The 23,407-nt window shown below is 30.9% G+C and overlaps 3 protein-coding genes across 3 annotated transcripts; all 3 read left to right on the top strand.

Annotated features, from left to right (window-relative positions):
• The first annotated feature begins 4,293 nt into the window (after nt 1-4,293).
• On the top strand, nt 4,294-7,382 carry LOC132716557 (counting factor 45-1-like). Its single transcript, XM_060699855.1, has 3 exons — nt 4,294-4,464; nt 5,239-5,513; nt 7,038-7,382. Exons 1-3 carry the CDS (start codon nt 4,401-4,403, stop codon nt 7,047-7,049), a joined length of 351 nt encoding a protein of 116 aa, XP_060555838.1. The 5' UTR covers nt 4,294-4,400; the 3' UTR covers nt 7,050-7,382.
• Nucleotides 7,383-15,673: 8,291 nt separating this feature from the next.
• On the top strand, nt 15,674-18,041 carry LOC132716555 (calpain small subunit 1-like). The gene is made up of 3 exons (XM_060699853.1): nt 15,674-15,845; nt 16,500-16,616; nt 17,740-18,041. The coding sequence occupies exons 1-3, from the start codon at nt 15,782-15,784 to the stop codon at nt 17,814-17,816; spliced, it is 258 nt and encodes an 85-aa protein (XP_060555836.1). The 5' UTR covers nt 15,674-15,781; the 3' UTR covers nt 17,817-18,041.
• A 2,623-nt stretch (nt 18,042-20,664) lies between these two features.
• LOC132716556 (uncharacterized) lies at nt 20,665-23,127 on the top strand. The gene is made up of 2 exons (XM_060699854.1): nt 20,665-20,827; nt 22,799-23,127. The coding sequence occupies exons 1-2, from the start codon at nt 20,779-20,781 to the stop codon at nt 23,125-23,127; spliced, it is 378 nt and encodes a 125-aa protein (XP_060555837.1). The 5' UTR covers nt 20,665-20,778.
• Nucleotides 23,128-23,407: the final 280 nt, after the last annotated feature.

Raw genomic sequence — 23,407 nt, 5'->3', positions numbered from 1 at the left:
CCGTTTTTCACCAGACAATGCCCCCTGGTACATCTTTTCGTTTTCAGAGCAAAAAGAACTTTTCAGATCAAAAAGTAGTTAAGCGAAAACTCCTCGGTTCTGCAATATCCCAGTGTCTTCATACTATACATAAAATACTTTGAAAGTGCCTTCAAAGATTGGGTCCGGGACTGAAACGTTATATATCTGTTGGGGGTGAATACTTTGAGGGAACAAAATAAAACAATTCAGTGAAACCTATGAAGGATAAAAATTTAATATGCTTAGATGCATTCATATTTCCGTAATCAACTATACCTGAACATAAGCCAAGTTTCGTTTAAACGTATTTTATCCTTTTTAATTGGGACTTGTCCTTCAAAATATTGTTTAACGTATCTAATAAAATATGTATAATTGATAAAAAGTTCGCCATAAAAATACAGAAGTGTTATAATCTAAAGAAGCATATCAAATTAATTGGGAATGAATCAGTTCATGTCTTTTATTGCCCGAAGTAGCAAAATAATTACATGTTTCAAATATTTGTCCCATGTTTGTTTTTACGCGAAAATCTGGTGTTGCAAGACACTATTGTGTTATCAAACATGATACGTGATGAAGAAAGCACTGCAGTATTATTCAAACTTAATATTCAATGTCATTTAACATGCACTTGGATGTTTTTACCTCAGATCTATAGACTGGGACCGACACAAAACACAAATATTAAAAGTTTTTAGAAATATGAACGCGCAAACAAGCAGGTGAAATTGGCGCTCCCGTCATCATTTAGACACCCAAGACCACCAAAGAGGTACAAAGTAAGAGAGCCATGATATAAGCATGAGGTTATCATGTCTAGTGTTGTTTCAGTCTTGGTAACAAATTAATGTAAAAAAGGGCACATGAAACGTTGAGGAGCAAATTTTGATACATTCCAGTATTTATTTTCCATTTTCCTGTGGTATTGTCAAAATGAGCAGGCAAAAATATCATACAAACGCTCATGTATCTAAAAAATCATGAAAAATTACTGCTTAAGAAAAGAGTGTCAAGACTTTGTATGGGAGATATAACCTAAAATAGGTGCGAATAGGTGTGATCATTTTAAACTGACTCCATTTCTGACTTTTCCCCATGAGCAGACTTATCAAACCGGAAGGTTATTTTCACAAAAACCTACGTCCATTACTCTAGACGGATTTCGTTTTCATAAATCATATTTTTAAATGTTAAAAAACAGTAATTTTAAATATTGTTGACTAGATAACCAACTTATTACAGAACTGCAAGAAACTAAAATCCTAAAAACCAATAAAGGTCTTCGAGAATATAAAATTTTATTTACCAGGTCTATCTTAAATTTTACATAGAACAATTTTTATCAAAGCTTCATACAATCATCATCTAATACTATGATGAATTGTGCACACAATTCTTTTTCATTTTTTTTCTTAAAGGAGATTATAAGATTTTCCTTTATCTTAAGACCTTAAACTTTTTATCGCTCTAGACAAATACATTAAACTGCTTGTACAAATTTATTTAACTTCGTACTCTTTAATGCTTGATATCTATGTTAAAGTGTTAATATTCACAAATTTGGTAAATAACCATATCATGAAATTTAGTTCAGATAGATATTGAAGAACTTTTAATTTCACCAAAAAATGTCAATCTATAAATGAAAAAAACGAACAAAAAAAAAGAAAAAAACACACACAAAAGAAATACAACAAAAAAAACCCCACAACCACCACCAACAACAACAACCACAACAACAAAAATACAAACAAAGGAAACTAACGGCTTAAAATAGACAAAATACCAGAAGTTTGGCTTTGTAAATTCCTAAATTCGATGAAATTAAAAAAAGTAAGATAAGATACATTTGCCATTTCCGTTCGCTTTTAACTGCTGGAAAGGTAACATTACTGACAATCTAGACAAAATGCGTGTCTCAATGAGAACGTAGAATCAACACAACGTTTAAGTCTTATCGAATACATGCTTACCTTTAAGAAACGAACATTGGATGGTGCAACGATACATTTAAAAATGCACTTCTATCGTCACTCATTAAAGATATCAAAAAGAATTTTATTTTAATAGTATGCTTGCTGTAAATGCAATTCTGGCAGTCCCGGACGGAAATTGAGGAATTGATCCATTTGCAACATGATACCGAGATTAAAAGAAGAAAAACTTAAAAAATCAAAAGAAGAGCTATTTATGATTAATGTCTTTTTATGCAGAAAAAAAAATAACATTGAAAAGTAAAAATAAGAAAAAGACCGCCAGGACAAGCCCACAGAACCCAGTTCACTCAGCCAGCCGCTCAGGCATGACATCAAGCAAGGGACGATAAAATATAAGGAAAATATAATAAAATGATCTTAAAACCATCATATCGGCAAGGCTCTCGTACTCGGTCCTTTTTGTGTAAAAATAATCTCAGCTAAATTCTTAAAAGTCCTGTAGTCGCTTTGACTTTGAAATTGTCCATCGCAGATGGTCCATGTATTTGAATTGAAACATCCATTAGTATACGAATTGGTCAGAAGAATGGATGTACGACTTCCGCTATCATAAGAGAGATCAAATAATGAAGCATTTTTTCGAAATATTTAAGATCAATGTAAAACTATAAATATTACGAAACTATAATGAGATAATTGTGATTTTATGTATGTAGGAGGGAGATATTAAACGAGACAAAATAAAACGCTTATGTCGCTAACCTGTGAAACATCTAAGAAAGAAAACTTTTTCTTATCCGTTACCACGCGAAACAAAGGAATAGAACGATTTTTAATATGTTGTTACAAAACAAAAGTAGGGAAAAACAAGAACAATACATTTCGCTAATGGCAACGAGAAAGTTACTAAGAAAATCGTGCGATCTTGTTGTCATGAGACTATAATCAAGAGAAATAAAATCAAATGTTGGCTTACTCGTGGCAATAATGTGTTATTTATTTTGGGCGAAGTCTTTATCAATAAGACGGTTTGGGTTCCAGAACATGTCAAAAATTAATAAACTTTTAGACGACATAAATACAACAGATAAAGATATCACAAAACTTATACTTTATACTTTTTATGAAAGTCAATATATTTATCACGTTATCTCCAAATATACAATAGAATCAAGACATATATTGATTATTTACATTGTTCGATGTATTCAAAGGGCCAAGTTCTGAATGACACGATGACGTATTTGTTTCTTTAACGTGTTAATTTTAAGAAAAAAAATATATGCATACAGTAACATGTTATTGATAGAAATAGTATTTTCATTTTAAATTAGTTTTTACACAATCCTAACCCACGCTGAAACTTTATGTCATAAATGGTCTCAACAAAGTCGTGATCTGCTTTTGATTTTACATCTTATGTCATTTCTTTCAATTTGTGGTCAGGTGTCGGATATGATCATACCAAATACCATCAATAGCGTTATTTCTTGAATTACAGAACGTCCGTGGTGGACCAATTCACTTTAAGAAAGGGCGTCCCTGGCCGAGTTGTTAAGGCCTGCTGTGTGTTCGGATCATCATGATTCTTTTATGCAAGATAGCTATCCAGCTAGTTTACGGACGCACGTTTGTTTTGTTCAGGTATCTGAAATAATGCAGGGAGGGGCACCTGTGGTCTTCCTTTACCATTAAAGCTAGTAAGTCGCAAAATAACCTCTACTGTATGGGTGCGGCGCAAAGCACAACCAAAAATGTCACTTTAAGGAAGAGCAGAATATGTGTGTGTGTTTTTTTTTTAGATCCGACATTCTTTTAAAAGTTTGTAACAATAAAGCAGACAATGACAAAAATATACATTAACGTTATAAATGATTAATATCCGCATATCATAAATCAACATTATAAACTGGTAGAATTCGATTTCGGTAGTACTGCAGACACCAATTACCTCTACAAAAACACAAACAAAACAACAGAATAAATTCTGTCGAAACTTAAGATAACCTCTCCGAGAAGCAAATAAAATCTTTGTCACCGTATGGCTATACATTATTTTAATAAATTGATAGAATTCGTTTCATGTTGTACTAAAGATAAACCCCAAAGAACTTATTTAAAAAAAACCAAGTTTAATGACGAGATCAATTTGGACTATACTATCCACCAGAAACACAAAATACTTTTCTTTTATGTGACTATACATACAAGTTTTATTTGGTGTCAATAAACCATGACTTCTGTCCTATCAGCTGATATAAAACTGAAGATTTGACATATCTTATTCAGATATAAAATTGGAAGCGTAACGTTGATAAAACATTTAAACCTTTTTTTACAAATATATATATATATAAGAAAATTGTTTTTCTTATGACAAATATAGCACAACAAAGTTTGAATTGAATTTTTAACAGGATTTGTTTTTTCAGTGGAAAGATGAAGTTTCAAGCAAGTTGTGTTTTAATTTGTCTCTGCTTGATAGCTTGTCTTGTAAAGCAAGGTTTGATTTTTTATTTTTGATTTTAGACTTTTTTTAATATTTGATTTCCTTGCTTAAAACAAGTCTTTGTGTATTTTAATGTTCAAGATAATATGAGGTTTGAAATTTTTTTTATCATATTTATGCAATAAAATGTGATATTTAGAAATAATGCTACAAAATGTAATGTTTCGCACCAATGAAAATCGAAAAAATATTTGACATATTTTTAACTATTGTAGAGATAGCCTTATTAGGTTATCAGCAACGACATCATATAAGGAGTGACATAACGAAGGAATTAGAATTGACTGTCACAATTCATCAATTTTCATAAATATCTTTAAAGATATTCATTAACATTCATTTAGTATCAATTACGTGTTTCATAGTCATAATCTTTCATTTTTTCACGAATGAAGAATACTAAAAACAACTACAACAAACAAAAATAATAAAAATATCGCATTTGAACTATAGATTACGAATTCTGTAAGATTAAAATAATACGTCCCTTCTATACCCTTGAAAAAGTCTTAAAGAAATGAATAATATTTTTGTGAAATGACTGAGAATTTTAATTTTAAAATTTGCAGCTTAAATTACAATTGGAAAAAGAAAAATGAAAAAAAAAGAAGCATATTTTTTTTATACAAAAACGTTTTGGTTACTTAGAAGTAAATCAATTTGGTGATAAAACAAATCGTTTGCATATATCCGTTTGCGCAGGTTTCTGAAGCTTGAAACTTTTTACGGTTATTAGAACAAAAGAACTTTTTTGTTTGCTTGAAATAGGCGAATCAGCTACAAGACCTCCCGGACCTGCTGCCGGGAGTTCAGGTTCAGGAACTGGTACAGGTTCTGGTGGAAGCTCTGGTTCAGGATCTGGTTCTGGTGGAAGCTCTGGTTCGGGAACTGGTTCGGGTTCTGGCGGTAGCTCTGGTTCAGGAACTGGTTCTGGCGGTAGCGGTGGTTCGGGAACTGGGGTTCTGGCGGTAGCTCTGGTTCAGGAACTGGTGCGGGTAGTGGATCGGGGACCGGTGGTGGTGGTGGTGGTGGAGGGTCTTCAGGTGAGGTTTAGCGAAACTTTCAACTTCTAGTCTTTCAAAACAAAGAAAACATTTATGGATATGCTTCTTGTACCTTTTTAGCAATATGTTATATGCTCATGGTCCATTATATGATTTTCATTGCTTAAAGTGTCATTATGCCCATCCAAGGATATATGCTGAGTGAACAGGTGACCGTCAAAATAAGTTTACATCTTGCCATAATTGGTTTAATTTCATAGTAATGATAAAATACTCACGTTGGCCGAGTAAATGTATGTTTGTATCAATCGGAAAAAAAAACTTTTAATGTTCAATTCAGTCTTTTTATATTTTTTAGCATATTTATATTATCCTACACCTTTTCCAATATCACTTGTTGGTCAATCACCATTTGAAAAGCCAATCTTTTGACATATAAAGCCAATTCAGTTCAACTTTACAATGAAAAAATAGCATGATATACAGTATTACAATGATAAAGGATCGACGACTTCTTACGATAATATGCGAGTACCATATAAACAACGATATTTAACACAAACGTTGGACTGCTTTAGCAGGGACAAAGAAAGACAATACACGGTTATTGTAAATATATGAATAAATCTCATTTTCGAACAAAGAAAGTAAATTGTTTGACGAAGACTTATACCAAATTACGTGACTATTATAATAATGCAAATAATTTTCTCCAACTCTGATTGGCTAAACAATTTGTATACTATGACGTATACTATGACGTATATACCGTGAACAACTGAAGTACGCACAAAAACAAACCGAAGATGTTATTTACCAGTGTGTGCATAAAGTCCATCATTAAGTTCGATTCCTTTATGGCAATTTCTCGAGTGAAATATAATTACTTTAAGAAAAGTTAAATGTTACCCCACAATGATGGCTTTAAAGTTTTGTTACTTTTGAACGTCTGACATATTATGGTCTTTTTTCAGCGCTCCGAAGAAAACATTCTTATATTTCTGTTTTTATGAACTTGTCATCAATACCAATTTCCGATATAATGTATTCGATATACAGGTTGCTGACTGAATGACTGGATATATGGGAGAATATAGCCTCAGCTAGCCCTTCGGGTCATATATATTTCATACAGGCTATATCTTCTTGTATGTCCCGACTGATAAAACTAATAATATAAACAGAGGTTTGCAATTTAATAGTCGCCTAGCGGCAAGGGTAAAATAAAATTTTAACCGTTTTATAAGGTCATACAATCCACATTTTTTATAAGTTAAACTGAAGTTGCAGTAGAAATACTATGATCAAATCAACAAAAACAACAAACACTTACACATTTATGACTAGAGTATCCAGAGGATATTTTGATACATTTATTTACTCGGTCATACAATCCGCAAAACGTTTTTTTATAACTTACAACGTTAGTCGCAGTAGAAATTCTATGATAAAAATAAACAAAAACAACAAACAATTACACTGTTACGGCTAAAGCATCTTGAGGAATATTTTGATATATTGGTTTTGTAAATTCACATAACACTGCTGTATTTACTTTTTCAGCTGTTCATGTAAGCGGTGTCATGGTTGCATTGGCTGGAGTTCTTGCATTTATTCATAACACAAAGGCATCTTTCTAAGGCTCAAAACGTTTTGAGATACATTTTAGAACTTGATACTTGTTTGGGTGTTATACTGTCACAAGTCCTCCGTGGATATATGATGACGAAATGTGATCATTTTCTAATTACCTATAATTACACGTACTTGTCAATAACATGTTTTGCTTATATTACCCTTCATGTCACCAAGCCCTATCATTTTTATGACGGTAAAAGATGACGAAATCAACAACAAAGCGGTTGACTTTCTGATTACCCAAATACAACGTTTAAACATTAAAGATAAATAACATTGTGTTTCTTGTTATATCATTATTCCCAGATGAAACCTTTGTCTGCTAAATTTGTGTTATGGATTTGACGCACTTTCAATTTGGAACAGCCTATTAAAAGTTACAGATATTGCAATGTCAAAAACACAAAAATATCGAGAAAAACAAAATGTCCAGAATGAAAAAGTTGAAAATGTTCAGACTCGGTTTGATCAACCCTGTCCATGTATGGTACTAAAAAGTGAAAATTACCGTACACACCTCCTACAACCGGCTAAAACAGAATTCAATATCTAAAAGTCACCAAACGAATAAACCTTTGTCTGTACTCTCCTGCGCATCGGTTGAATGTTTAAACATCGCTGGGACTGTATTCAGTGAGCTGCGAAGGGAACGTAGCTTGAATGGTGCTATACGCTTTGCAAAGGCTATCATGATATTCAGTTCCATGAGGTTACAAGTTAATTCGGCTGCAAAGCAGCAGAGTCTTATATAATTTGAAAAAGACGCATGATTTCCTTCGGAATGACAGGATTTATTTCGCGAGACGTCATTAGAAATACAAGTACATAAAAAACATTCACATACATGAGCTTTACCTTTCATAACCAATTTTAATTTTCTATCTTTGTTGCATTTCTTCAAATTGAAAGTCAACGATTTCTAATCTCCGTATAAAAATGGACTGTGCAACTGTCTGTAGTTTACCGAGATTTAATATCGTTGATTGACATGCGTAAACACGGTCTAAATAGGAACTGTTTCGCATTTAGACAAAACGCATCGGTGCAAGAGCTGTGGCATTGTACTGTCATAAAACATTTGATTTTTTAATCTATCTATTTGTTGACTTTTAGAAACTAGAAAACAAGTTCGTTTTAAAGAAATTTATCTCATAAAGATTTGTATTTTTCTTTTGAGATGATTCGGATATTATTGTGCTGGAATAGTTCTGGTTTCAAAAACTTAAATAGTCGCATTTAATATATTATAGCGAGGTCAAACGTGTGCTATTTTATTTTGGTTAGATTGCTATTTTATTTTGGTTAGATTTGGTAACGGGTCTGATGCCATAAATGTCTTACATGCTACGTTTATGCTTAAATTTGATGTTTTATTATTGATCATTTCCTTATTAAAAGTTTATATATCGTTTAATTAGGATATAATTAATCAATGTCCATTAATAAACCATTACGAGCAACACTAGTTATATATAAATAAAACACATGGTACCGGATAACTGGCACAATTCGACACTCTCTTAAGCATACCCGTAATGTCAAAGAATAAAATGAGTACATGTACTACTAGTACGCAATGTAAAGTAGTACTTGGACGCAATGGAATTTCGTGTCGTAACGTTTCCCCTTTAATTTCAACAAATGTGCAGATCATAACAGACATTCGTCTATGTCTCTTCTAATGTATATATTGCACAGTTGATTATTTTTCTTCTCAGTCATTTTATGCGTGCGTAAAACCTCACTTGTACCTATTTTTAAGGTGAAGGCTGATTTGACCTCAAGGTTTAAACCAATCAGAAGCCGGTGTGGATTTCTTAACATCCATTTTTTCGAAAATCGCAAATGATAACTCCTGCAGAACCATTACCTATGATTTGATGTTAGTTACAATTTGAAAAATAAAAAAAGTACCAACACTATTACAAACATGCGAACATGGCCATTTTCTTTTTAAGAAATTTCTGTCTTTTCTACTGAAATAGCAAAATGGTTATATGTTCTTAAATATTTTTCCAAAACAATTCCTTTAACCGTTAAAATCGTAATATCAAAGCGAGGCAATACTAGACTATCAAACATGATAATTATAGATAGTCAAGTTAATTAAATATGCATTTGATTTTTTGTCTCCGATCTTAAGGCAAAGACCGCCACAAAACTAGAAAAGAAAAAAGTGTGTATAAATATGAATGCGATAATTCAACAAACGCAAATTTCGTTAATAAATACCTGCTCCTAACAACATTAAGGCACCAAGAACTGATTCAATACAGTTTTAGCTGATAGTTGTTAAGAGCTCTAGATAAAATTGTTCTGCATAAAATATAAGTCTAATAGTGAATGTTTTATATTATCAAAGATCTTAATTGTATTTAAATGAGTTTGGTTCACTAATGACTAATTTGAAAGATAAATCTTCTGCTGTCTCCTCTCCTTGTAATCCTGTTTATAACCATCCTGATATATTTAGTGTTGCCAAAGAATAACTTCTGGTAGGCTAAACTTGTTTTAGGTGGGGATATGGTTCTCTTGCGGTACACTCCCTCACTATTACCTATTTATATTCATAGTTTTTTTGTCTGCACGGGAAAAACATATCATAATTGCTTTGACCTCTTAGAGTGAAGTTCTGTCATAAGTCAAATCAATGTTCGTAACATTTGATATAAATAATGAAAAGGAGATCAATGAGAAACTATCAGAAGTTTTAATGATGTCACATCATTCATTTATGTACCAACCTTTTTTGTGTGAGAAAAGAAACATGAATGTTCTTGAAATAAAGAATTTGAAAAAAAGTTACAATTTCAGGTTATTTCTAGTGAATTTATTTGTATTATTTTAGAATAAATTATTTTTACCACCTAATGTTCAAAACTTTATTTTCATTTGTCTGAATTGAGACACAACTTTGCATGAAAGTATTTACAAAGACTTTTTATCGTTAGTTTAATTTGTAAAGCAGTATTTTTCCATGATGTTTTAGATAGATGCACGTTTGCATGATTTTCGTCAGCTGGTTTTGACAATACAATGGGAAAGTGGCAAAAATATACTGAAATGTATCGAGATGATTTGCACCTCATTATTTTACTCCCTGTTTTACATTTTATGTCCCTGTTTTAAATTTGCGTGTAAGGAAAAAACAACAACAACATTTACCTAATCCTTTGTCAATATGTTCTTCACGGAGATTATAAGATTTTCCTTTATCTTAAGACCTTAAACTATTTATCGCTCTAGACAAATACGTTAAACTTCTGGTACGAATTTATTTAACTTACTACATTTAAATGCCTGATATCCATGTTGAATGTGTTTATACTCACAAATTTGGTAATTACACATATTATATAACGTAAATTCAGATAAATATTTAATTTTATTTCACAAAAAAAAAAACAACAAAAAAAACAACAAAAAAACAAAAAATTAAATAAATAAAACTGAAAAGAAAATATTAATATTAAATATGATACAGCCAGCAACTAAAAATTAACAAAACTCCAAAGTTACTGTTTGTTAAATCTTTAAATCCTTTTTAAATAAGTGCTGGATCAAGAACGAAAATGTACTCCATGCAAAGAAGGGAAAATTATCGGGAGTACATTTTTACAATGAAAATAAAAAAGTAAGATGACATACATTTGTCTTTTTTCCGAGCGCAACTTTAACTGCTGGAAGCGTATTATAACTGTCAGTATAGACCAAATGCGTGTCTCAAAGTGAATGAAGAATCAATACAACTTTTAAGATTTATTTAAGAAATGCGTATTTTTAGATACGAACATTGGATAAGATGCGTGCAACAAAACATCCAAATTAGCACTTCTTTCGTTACTAATTAAAGGTGATATCAAATAAACTTTATTTTTATAAAATGCTTGCTGTAAATGAAATTCTGGCATTACAAACGGGAACTAAGAAATTGATCAATTGGCAACATGTTACTGAAATTAAATGTAGACAATATAAGAAAGCGAAAGAAGAGCTTTTTTTATAATTCATGTTTGTTTACGCAGAGAAAACAGCACAGAAAGGTTAAGAACATGATATCATCAAGGCAAGGTGACGTTCACAGAACGCAGTCGCCGCTATGACAATGCTTTTTGCAAGTCACCGATGAAAATTGAAGAAAAATAATAACTGATTTCAATATTTTTCGAAAAGTTAGATAATTTGTTAAAAATATAAACATTACGAAACTACAGAGATATCATTCTGATTTCCATATAAGAGGTATTAAGTATATAACCAAAACAAAAAAAAACATGTTGCTAACTTTGGAAATAACTAAGAAAGAATTTTTTTCTTTTTCGTGCCTGAAATAATGTACCGTCTTCTCCACCATTTAAGTTGATAAGTCGTAAAATAACCTCTACTATATTGGTGCGACGTAAACCCAACCAAAAGTTACTTTAAAGGGAGACAAAGGCAAAATATTCATTTCTTTGATTTGAATTTTTCTTTCGATATTCTATAAATGTCCTCGAAAATAATACACTAAGCTGTCACAGGAAACCTTTTCTCAGAATTAAATGTTGGTTTCCCTAATCTTGACCCACGTAGTTCAGATTAGAGCATTTAGATTTCACAAAAGTTTTTATAGAGAAGTATGAAAACCTTAAAGTACCTGTCAAATGAATGACCAAGACTTATTTAATATAACAATATCAACATTATCTGTAATTGTAATTTCCAGAGGTTTTTTTCTAGTTACATGACTTGTTTTAAATCTACTCAGTGACTACGTCGACGTCTTAATTTTGTTAAACATATAAAGAGATAATTACTCTGCAAACCCAAAATATATAGTATTTATACATATATTCATGCTAGCGGTTTTAAAAATGTAGTAGGTTAACTTGAATGTTTGCAATTCATATATGAAAGAACATAATAAATGAAAAAAGGAGTTTTAAAAATGTCATTGTAGCATGATTTGAGAAAATAAGATCAATTTAATATTTTTGTCATTCATTTGCCTAAGTACCCCTTTAAGAATATATTGTTTTTTTGTGTTTTATGGTTTTCTTTTTAAATCTGTACTTCGAAGAAGACATTCTTTTAAAGGATTGCAACAGTAAATAAACAATGACTTAAGTATTACAGGTGTTTAATGTAAAAAACTAACGTTGTAAATTGATACTATCACGCATGTCATCAGTCAACGATATAAATAAATAGAATTCAATTCTCCAAAAAAGGAAATAAAACGTAATAAATTCTTCCAAATACAATCCTGCCACCTAAGGGTTATACATTCTTGTAATAAATTGATAGAATTTATTGTTGTACTGAAGATAAACTACAAATAATTTAAAAAAATTGTTAAATGACGCTATCAATTTGGACTATAAATATCCACTAAATATTGAAACGCATTTCTTTTTGTATCGTGACTATCCATACAGTTTTTGTTTGCTGTCAATATAACCATGGCTACTACCCTACTGCGGGATATAAAACTGAAGATATGACATGTGCTAATCAGATATAACAATTGGAAGAGAAACGTTGATACAGTTGAGTTCACACTAAAGGTTACACAAAGTGCACTAGGAGTGCACTAGAGGTGCACTACTAGTGCACTTCAAAGTGCACTAGTAGTGCACTACTAGTGCACTTCATAAGTGCACTTTGTAGTGCACCAGACCTATTATATGTATTAAGCAGTTAACTTTTATGTCAATGAATAGCAATTTGACTTTTACAAAAAGATAGATAAATATAGATATCTGTATAATTGTTTTTCATAATAACTTTGAAGTTGAGAATATTGGATTTTGTAAAATATGGCGTAAAATATTAGAACAATAATTTTTCAAAGTCATTAATTTTACTGATTTTGTACTTTAAAACTAAATTGTTAGAACAAGTAAATATAAATAATTATTACTTAAATGTTGATAAGTGCGTAAATAAACAAAATTAATTGATATTTAATACGATTCTATTTTATTATAATCTGGTAATGAAATACGAAACATTGAAATGCTAATTAAACAAAATTCAGTCATTTTTTGTTTTTGTTTTTTTGTTGTTGTTGTTTTTTGTTGTTTTTTTTTGGTGGGGGGGGGGGGCAAATTATACAAATTAGTTATTTTTGATTATAACTTATGTTTTTTTTAGTTAAAGGTAATGATTTCAAGCATTAATAGCCTTTAATACATTAAAGAATTAATATGTTTATAATTGGCCTAGATTTTGTCAATTTTATCTCATTTATAATCTCTCTTACCTTCTCAAACTGAGATTTACCTAAGATTAATATAAATAATTTATATTATTCTTAAAAATTGTTTTTTATAAAATGCAAAAATATTTCAGTTTTCTTTTTGTACTACTTGATATGAAATTTATTTGCACCAACATCCAGAGAATGCAGAATTTATATTGCCTACTTATATTTATCATCTGCCTTTTGGTATTTACCCTGAGGGGCTCTCTTATCAGCAGGGTACTATATTAAAACACCAATACACAGCATGACTTTTGACACTTTATTATCTTCTGTAACTGTTTTCTGCTCATGTATGATATTTTATTAAAATAAAACAAAACAAAAAAAACAAGATCTGCATTAATGTGAAAAGGAAGTTGCAAAAGTTTTATAATCATGTATTTAAATATTTTCTTTAAAATATATTATCTTCTATAAATGTTTTAAAACTGACACTAGGCAAATTTGTCAAATCTATAATAGAAAAAATTAACATTTTCCAGTTCAGAAACTAAAAGATGCTGCAGATTTAATGCAAAATTGCAAGAAATGTGGATAAATATTAAAATGAGGTCTTTCTAGACTGGTTAACACTGATATTGATTTTAAACCAGTTTTTTATGATAAGATTAGAAAAATCGACTTTAAAGACAATAATGACAATAATATCTAACATGCTTTTATGTCATTATGATTATTTTTTACATTTGATTATTATAACAAAAATTATAGTAATTTATCTATGTCTTACATGTATTTTGGAAAAAAACAGGAAATTTTAAATAATATTGCATACATCTGCATTTTTGTTATTTACCCTGAGGCCCTCTTATCAGCAGGAGACCAGTGTAATGAATGCAGTCGCTCTCAGAAAAATACCAATACACAGCATGACTTGAGACTTTTTTCTTGTATAAAAGCATTCCCTTTATACATTAAATCTTTAATATAGAAATCGTGAATAAAGTTATCAATTTTATTTATTTCATGGAAATTTTTTAATTATTTATATCTTTAAAAAGTATGCAAGCATTTCATGTATGAAAAACATACTATCACAGTGTATGGATTGTTTTAAAATCAATGAATTAATATTTTATTTCAATCTTGAACATGACGAATTTTCTCTTAAGTTATATATGATTATGCAGAATGGCAAGAAATGTGTATAAATATAGAAAATTCTGCTTTAGAGACAATAATATCTAATACGCATTTATGCCATTATGATTTTTTTTTGAATATTTGATTATACAAATATTATGGTCATTTATCTATATGACTAACTAGCCTGAGTGCCAACGCGTGATGAATTCCAGGCTTATGTCTAACATGCATTTTAAGAAAACCAGGGAATTTCAATACATACTTATAATCTGCAAAATTGACTGTTCTTTGTCATTTACCCTGAGGCCCTCTTATCAGCAGGAGAGTGGTTATAATAACGAAAACTGTTAGTTCCTCTCAGAAAATACCAATACACAGCATGACTTGTGATTTTCCTCTTCAATAAAAGTTTTCCCTTTATACATAATTTTTAATATTGAAATCATGAATAAAATTATCAAATTTGTTTATTTTATGGATAATATTTTAATTATTTATATCTTTAAAACATATGCAGGCATTATACACAGTTGAATACTAAATTTTCACAGTATATTGATTGTTTTAGCATCAATGTATTAATATTCTCTTGAGGAACTGTCTCTAAGTTATATATTATATAAATAATATTTTAGCTTAAATATAAACTTTTCCTTGATTTGTTTGAGCTTATGGAAAAAAAGTTTATATTGTTACAAACTAAATTATTTGGACCAGAATTATCACATTGATTTTCCCATTTGTACACTAGAAAAATTGAAATACATGGCCATTGAAAACACTTATTTAATTCAAAATCCATTACGGAACATATTTAAATTTAACCTTATTAATTCTATAAATTTGATTTTAAGGAGTTTTATTTTACACCTACAGTAAAATACTGGATAAGAAAAATATGATTACAATCAATAAAAAAAATTAATTTTAAGCTTTAACATGATATCACCTAAAATGTTAAAACTGCTGATTTTAAAATTTACTTATTTATATTCATGAATAGGCCATATATCCCCAAGTTTTTTTTTCTTACAGCAGCTTAACAATGGATGCCCCCTGTCACTTGATATGCAATTATCCAATAAACCATTTAGGTGTCACCTTCTCTGGCCAGCCTGGTCATATGGTCTAGTGCACTAGAAGTGCACACGGTGTGCACTTCTAGTTCAGCTCTAGTGCACTAGAAGTGCACAAGGGTGGGAAGTTTAGTGTGAACTCAACTGTAATACATTAAAAAACAACTATAAAATATATATAAAAATTGTATTTTTATGTCAAATATATAACATAAAAAAATTAAATCAGATTTCTAACAGGATCTGTTTTCAGTGGAAAGATGAAGTTTCAAGCAAGTTGTGTTTTATTTTGTCTTTGCTTGATAGCTAGTCTTGTAGAGCAAGGTTTGTTATTTTATTTAGATTTTATACTGTTTTTGTAAATATTTGATTTCTTTGCTTTTAGCAAGTCTTTTTGTATTTTATTTTTTAAGATAAGATCTGATTTGATTTTTTTTATCATATTTATGCAATAAAGAGATATTTTTTAAAATGCTACGAATACTTCGCTTAAATGAAAATCGAAAAAAGTTTTGACACATTTTTGAAGTATTTTAAAAATAGCCTTATCAGCACTGACAATAAGCAGTGGGATAATGAAGGAATTAAAATGGACAATTCATCAATTTTTAATAAAAACTGCTGTATCTTTAATATAATACTAACATTCGTTTAGCGAAAAAAAAAATAACAAACAATTACTTGTTCTTAGGAAATGAACACTAATTTTGTAAAATAGCAGCAAATAACAGTATGAAAATTCACCGCTTAAAATTACAACCAAACCATTTTGTCGCAAAGGTTTGCAAAGAAAAATGAAAAGAAAAACATGTTTTATTTTATTCAAAATGTTTTGTTTATTTTAGTTGTAAATAATTTTGGTGAGATCAAGTGTATCTATTGCATAACTATTCATTCATGGGTTGACGATTCTGAAACTTGAAGGATTCTGCGTTATATGACTAAAAGAATATTTATGCTTTTTATTTGCTTAAATAGGCAAAACAGCTTCCACACCTACATCAGTCATTGGAACAAGTCCTGGCGGCAGCTCTGGTTCAGGAACTAGTACGGGAAGTGGATCAGGGACCGGTGGTGGTGGTGGAGGGTCTTCAGGTGACGTTCATCAAAACTTTTAACTACTAGTCTCTCTCTTTCTCTCTCTCAAAAAAAAAATATGGATATTCTTATTGTACCTTTTTAGCAATATGTATTTCAGTTGCATATATTTGTCAAAAGCCTGCTCTTGGTCAATTACATTATTTTTTGTCCTTAAAGTGACATTATGTTCATCCAAGGGTATATGCTGAGTGAACTTGTGACCGTCAAAAAAGTGCACATCTTGCCATAATTGTTTCATACAGTAAGTATCATAACTTACTGAGCCTTTACGATAAAAAAATTTACGTTGGCCGAGGAAATTTCCGTTTATATCCATCTGAAAACTCCTTTACCGTCCAAATCATAAAAAGAGAGTGTGGCATTTTTTATATTCTAGGCATATTCAAATTTTGTACTAAACCTTTTCCAATATCACCTTTTGGTCAATCGTCATTATAAATGGTCGATCTTTTGAAATATATAGTCAATTCAGCTCAGCTTGACAAAAAGTGAGCATAATATACAGTAGTACCATGATAAATGATCGACGACTTCTTACGATAACTTCCATAACTTCGGCGTACCGCATATACAACGATATTTATATAAAATTTCTCGAGTGAAATATCATTACTTTAAGAAAAGTTGAATATTACCCTCAGTGATTGCTTCATACTTCTGATACTTTACAGTCTTTTTCCAGCGCTCCGAATAAAACATTCTAAAGCTTTTGTTTTTATGAACTTGTCATCAATACCAGTTCCAATATGATATATTCGTTAAACAAGTTCCTGACTGGATTCCTGGACATACAGAAGAATATAGCCTCAGCTAGCGCTTCAGGTCATATTTATTTCATTCAGGCTATATCCTCCTGTATGTTCCGACTTATAAAACTAATGACATAAACAGCGGTTTGCAATTTATTAGTCGCCTGAAGCGTGGGTAAAATCAAATTATAACTGTTTTACTTGGTCATACAATCCACATTCTTTTTATAACTTACAACGTTAGTCACAGTAGAGATACTATGATAAAAATTAACAAAAACAACAATAACACTTTTATGGCTAGAGTATCCTGAAACATTGGTTTTGTAAATTTCTTTCACATAAACCTGCTGTGTCTACTTTTTCAGCTGTTCGTGTAAGCGGTGTCATGGTTGCATTGGCAGGAGTTCTTGCATTCATATATAACACCAAGGCATCCTTCTAAAGGATCCAAACGTTTTGTCATACATTTTAGAACTTGGTATTTGTCTGTGAGTTAAAACGTGACTTCCTTCTGAGATATATAATGACGAAATGTGATTATTTTCTAATTACTTACAATCACACGTACTTGTAATGCTTATATTATTCTTCATGTTACCAAGCTCTATCATTATTTTATGACGGTATATGATGACGAAAGCAACAACCAAGTGGTTGACTTTCTGATTACCTCAATACAATGTTAACAGTAAAGATAGATAAAATTGTGTTTCTTGTTTTATTATTATTCCCAGCTTAAACCTGTACCTTATTAATTTGTTTAAAGGATTTGCCAAACGTTAAATTTCAAACAGACAATTAAAAGTTACAGATATTGCAATGTCAAAAATACATTAATAGAGCGAGAGAAAAAAAATCAACAAAAGGTCCAAAACGACAAAATTGAAATGTTCAGACTCGGTTTCGGTTTGATTAACACCGGCTTTAGACGGTACTAAAAAGTGCAAACTACCATCCACACCCTCTTACACCGGCTTAAGTAGAATTCAATAATTAAAAGCCATGAAACGAATAAGTCTTTGTCAGACTGCGCGGATATGCAGACTTGCATAATTCTATGCTTGTTGCAAAGGCTATCATAATTATTCAGTTCCTTGAGGTTACGAGTCAATATCTATTTTTAAGGTGAAGGCTGATTTGACTAAAGAATTTAAACCAATCAGAAGCCGGTGTGGATTTCTAAACATCCATTTTTTCCCCAATTTTTTTCTTCAAAATCGCAAATGATAACTCCTACAGGACCAATAACATGAATCGATGTAAGTAACATTTTGAAAATTCACAACAGAGTAACAACACGATTACAAACATGACATATACATCGGAATATGGCAATTTCCTTTTATTTATAAGAAGTTTCTGTCTTTTCTACTGAAATAGCAAAATGATTATTCTAAAATATTTTTATTTGCCTTTAATTATCATAACCGTAATATCAAAGCAAGGCAATACTAGATTATCAAACATGATAATTATAGATAATTATAAAAAAGCCAAGGTAATTGAACGTGCATTTGATATTTTCTACACAACAAGAAAAAAGGAGTATATAAATATAAATGCGACAATTTAACAAAGGAGAAAGACTATTTAGTAAAACCCTGCTCCCAACAACATAAAGACACCAAGAACTACCAAATAGGCACTCAGTAGGACAGGCCAGCAGTCATATTAAACTAGAATAATTCTGTCCATTAGTATTTTATCTTTCACAGAAGAGTAAAACATGCACATAAAACCTGAACATAAGTGTTGACGACAAAACATGACAGTCATTGTGGTTTTTGTCAAGACATGAAAATAGCAAATGGTGAAATGTGAGTCCAGCGTAAAAGTTTTGGCCAATGTCAGATTTCTGCATGACATTGCATCATCGCAAAGGATTTCTGAAGCAGATTAAGGTCGGGGTATTTTATAATGAAATTTAAAAAAGGAGATAAGATACATTTGCCGTTTATTTCGATGCACCTTTAATTGCTGGAAGGATACAGTTTAGACCAAATGCATGTGTCAAAGTGAACGAAAAATCAATACAACGTTTAAGATTCATTGAAGAAATGCTCATTTACAGATACGAACATTGGAAAAGATGCGTGCAATGAAACATTCAAATTAGCAGTTCTTTCGTTACTAACTAAAGGTGATATCAAATAAACGTTATTTTTTTTAAATGGTTGCTGTAAATGATATTCTGGTATCACAAACGGGAACTAAGAAATTGATCCATTGGCAACATGATTCTGACATAAAATAGACAATATTAGAAACCGAAAGAAGAGCTAAATATGATTCATTTTCACCTACTCAGACAAAACAGCACAGAAAGTAAAGAAAATTAGGGCAAATATCACCAGGGCAAGGTGACGTTCACAAAACGCAGTCGCCTCTCAGGCAAGGCATCCAGCAAGGCACCGATGAAAATGAAAGAAAACTAATAAATAATTTCAATATATATATATTTAAAAATAATATATTTTGTAAAAAATATAGAAAGATCATTGTGATTTTCATATAGCAGATATCAACTGAGATAAATTACAATGTAAAAAACTAATGTTGCTAACTTCGGAAATAACTAAGAAAGAAAACTCTTCTTTAGACGTCGCCACGCGAAACAAAGCTTTCCAGCTAGCTTACGGAATGAAAGTGGTTCTGTTTAGGTGCCTTTTTGGAGCTGGATTAATGTACGGAGGGGCACCTTAGGTTTTTTTCACGATAAAAGCTGGTAAGTCCACTCACTGCTGTGACCTTAAACCAAAACTAAAGGTTACTTTAAGAGAAAAAGCAGAATATATTTTTTTATAATCCGTACTGAAAGAGATATTCTTTTAAAAGATTGAAAAAATAAAACAAGCAATGACAAATAAGTTTAGACTAAAATATTACATGTGTTTAATGTAATAAATTAACGTTATATTGGAAGAAATCTAAATATGGTAGTACTGCAAACACTTATTACCTCTACAAAATTACAGATTTTATTCTTAAATTATTCTCTCCAGAGCAGCAAATAAAATCTTTGCTACCGGGTTATAAATTATTGTTATATGTTAAAATTCGTTTCATGTAGGTTTGTAAATAAACCACAAAGAACTTTATTAAAAAAGAAATATTTTAATGACAACATATATTTGAACTATGATAGATATCCACCAGATATTGAAACACTTTATTTTTCGTGTCTATTCATACAATTTGTGTTTGGTGTCAAGAAACCATGGCTACTAACCTATTGCGAGATATAAAACTGAAGATATGACATATCCCATTCAGATGTAACACTTTGAAGGGTCACCTTGATAACATATTTTTAAAGAAGCTTTAAAATATAAGAAGAAAACTGTCTGTTTATTCCAATAAAGTATAAAGATTGTTGTTTAAACAGGATTTTTTTCAGCTGAAAGATGAAATTGCAAACAGCCTGTGTTTTAATTGGTCTCTGTTGGATAGCAGGTATTGTACAGCTAGGTTTGTTTGTTTTTATATCGACTGTTATTGAAAATATTGAGACCTATTATTTTAGTAAGTCTTGGTGTATTTTTTTGCTATAGATTAGAACAGATTTGAAAATAAATTATAATTTTCCTACAATATACTATAAAGTGCTATGTTTCACAAAAAGTTAATATAAGTAGTGAAGTAATATACAAAGGCGTTATAAAAAGAACAACTCATCCAAATTTTAATCTATATACATATTTGTTTTTTTTTAATTCATATTCTATTCGTGAGAAAGGAAAAATGAATTCAGTAATTTGTTGCTAGGTCGTGTTGGGGTTGTGTTCAGATATCACCGCCTTTTCTTGTTAATCTTGTTATATGCCCAAAAGAATTTCGGACATATCATGTTATACCCCCTGACGTCCGTCCGTCCATCCGTTAGTAATTTGGTTTCCAGAACTTAAGTTCCATTTGGCCAATAATATTCAAACATGATAGGATAATTAAGAAATAATATCGGTCTTAGCGGTGTTTATCGGCTATTTAACACCGGTGTGGAGTTTTGATGCGTAGAAATTGAGTACGAAGGCCGTAGGCCGTTAAATAGTCGATAAACACCACTCAGACCGATATTATTTCTATTCTAACAAAATAAAATAAGGAAGATCTCTATGGTTTTCTTGTCAAGCCGAAATAGCTTCCGGTACCGATTTTTGTAAAACGCTGATCGATTTCGCACCCTGTAGTTGCTAAAATATAATTACTTAACAAAAGAAATAATAAGAAAAAAGTTATTTTATCAGGTTTTCAACAATAAAAACTTACGTCTCAGAATGGAGTGTGCTGTGTTTACATCAGTGCCTAATTTAGCATTCTTGAAGTCAACGTTTATGAATGAGTTGTATAATTAAGATGACGTCATTACGCTACTTAGGATTGGCGCCGTTTTGTCAAAATATTTATTAACTGATATGAATCAAATCTATGGCGTAAGTGTATGTGAGATAATATTTCGGTATTGTATGAAAAGAAAAAAAATATAAGAACTGAAAATATAAATATTTTTTTTTGTTGATTTAAAAAGCTTTGTAAACTATATAATCGAGGGAGAAAACATAACAGCCACATATACAAGTAGCCCCTTACCAGTGTTTATTAGCAGTTTAACACCGTTTTTGTTTACGAGGAGTGCTTGAATTGTCCATATTGAGAAGAAGACCCCTATTAATATTTGAGATCACAATGTCAAAGGTGAAGGTAACTATTACCTTAAACTGCAAAAGTTTCCCCTTAATAACTTAAGTACTAATCAACCTACAGCTGTAAAATTTTATAGGATGAATAGCCATGTCCAATACATGACTCCTATTGATTTTAGGTCATAAGGTCAAAGGTCAGAGTCACAATGATCTTTACACTAAAAATCGTGGTTTCTGGAGCATAACTCAATTCCCATTTTGTCTAACAGTCTTCAAACTCCATAGGATGATTGCCTATATTGAATAAAAGATCCATATTTATATAAGGGTCACAAGGTCAAGGGTCAATATCAAATGGCCTTAATATTTACTTTTCGGGCATATAATGCATCGCCTAGCGGTGCTTTTGTTTATCATATTGTATCAGAACCATAAATATTCTCACTATAGCCCTGAACAAGTTCTTGGGAAATGAATAATATTTTTTTTTTGAAATGGCAAGAATTTACAGTTGTTTTTAACGCTTGCTTTAATCACCCTAACAAAAATAAATAGATAAAATAAATAAAATAAAACAAGTAAAAGCATTATTGTATACGAAATATTTTAAGTATTTTGAGTGTTTTTACAGTATATATCAATTTGGTTTGATCAAATGTTTCTCTTAAATCTATTTGAAGCAGGCATTGTTTTGTCAAACAATACTTCTAAATCTTGAAACAGTCTCGGCGTTGTTTGAGCAATAAACTGTTAATGCGTTTTTTTTTAAATTCCAATCAATCAGCTTCTTCAACTGGCAAACCTTGTTTACATTCAACTGCAACGGACATACCTAGTTTACGTTCAGGTACCACACCTGGTATATATTCAACTGCAAGGGAAGTACCTGGTTTACGTTCAGGTAACACACCTGGTATATATTCAACTGCAACGGAAATACATGGTTTACGTTCAGGTACCACACCTGGTTTATATTCAACTGGTAAAAGTTCTGGTGGCAGCTTTGGTTTAGGAAAAAGTACGGGTACTTGGTGTGGCTCTAGCACGGAAACTAGTACAGGGGCTGGTGGAGGCTCTTCAGGTGAGGTTCAGCAAAGTTGTCTACTAGGCTAACTAGTCTTCCGAAATAAAGAAAGCATTTATTCTTACTTTTCTTGTTACTTGTTTTGGAAAATGCATTGCAGATGTATTTATCGCGACAAGCCTGCTGAGGCAAATCAAACTGTCCATTATACATGTATAATATCTGTCTTGTTTAAATATAAGAAATAATGCAATAACAATAAGATCGATGACTTACTACTATCACCATAGTGGTACCAGAAGGATATTAAATATAGCTTAATGCAAAATAGGGAGTGCTTTCGCACCAGACCAGACAAACTTAAAACTA

Source organism: Ruditapes philippinarum, unplaced genomic scaffold (genome assembly GCF_026571515.1).
Source record: "Ruditapes philippinarum isolate M1 unplaced genomic scaffold, ASM2657151v2 ctg2970_1_1_1_1, whole genome shotgun sequence".
Lineage (NCBI taxonomy): Eukaryota > Metazoa > Mollusca > Bivalvia > Venerida > Veneridae > Ruditapes > Ruditapes philippinarum.
The sequence above is the reverse complement of the archived record's forward strand: the minus strand, read 5'-3'. Positions and strand labels throughout refer to the sequence as shown.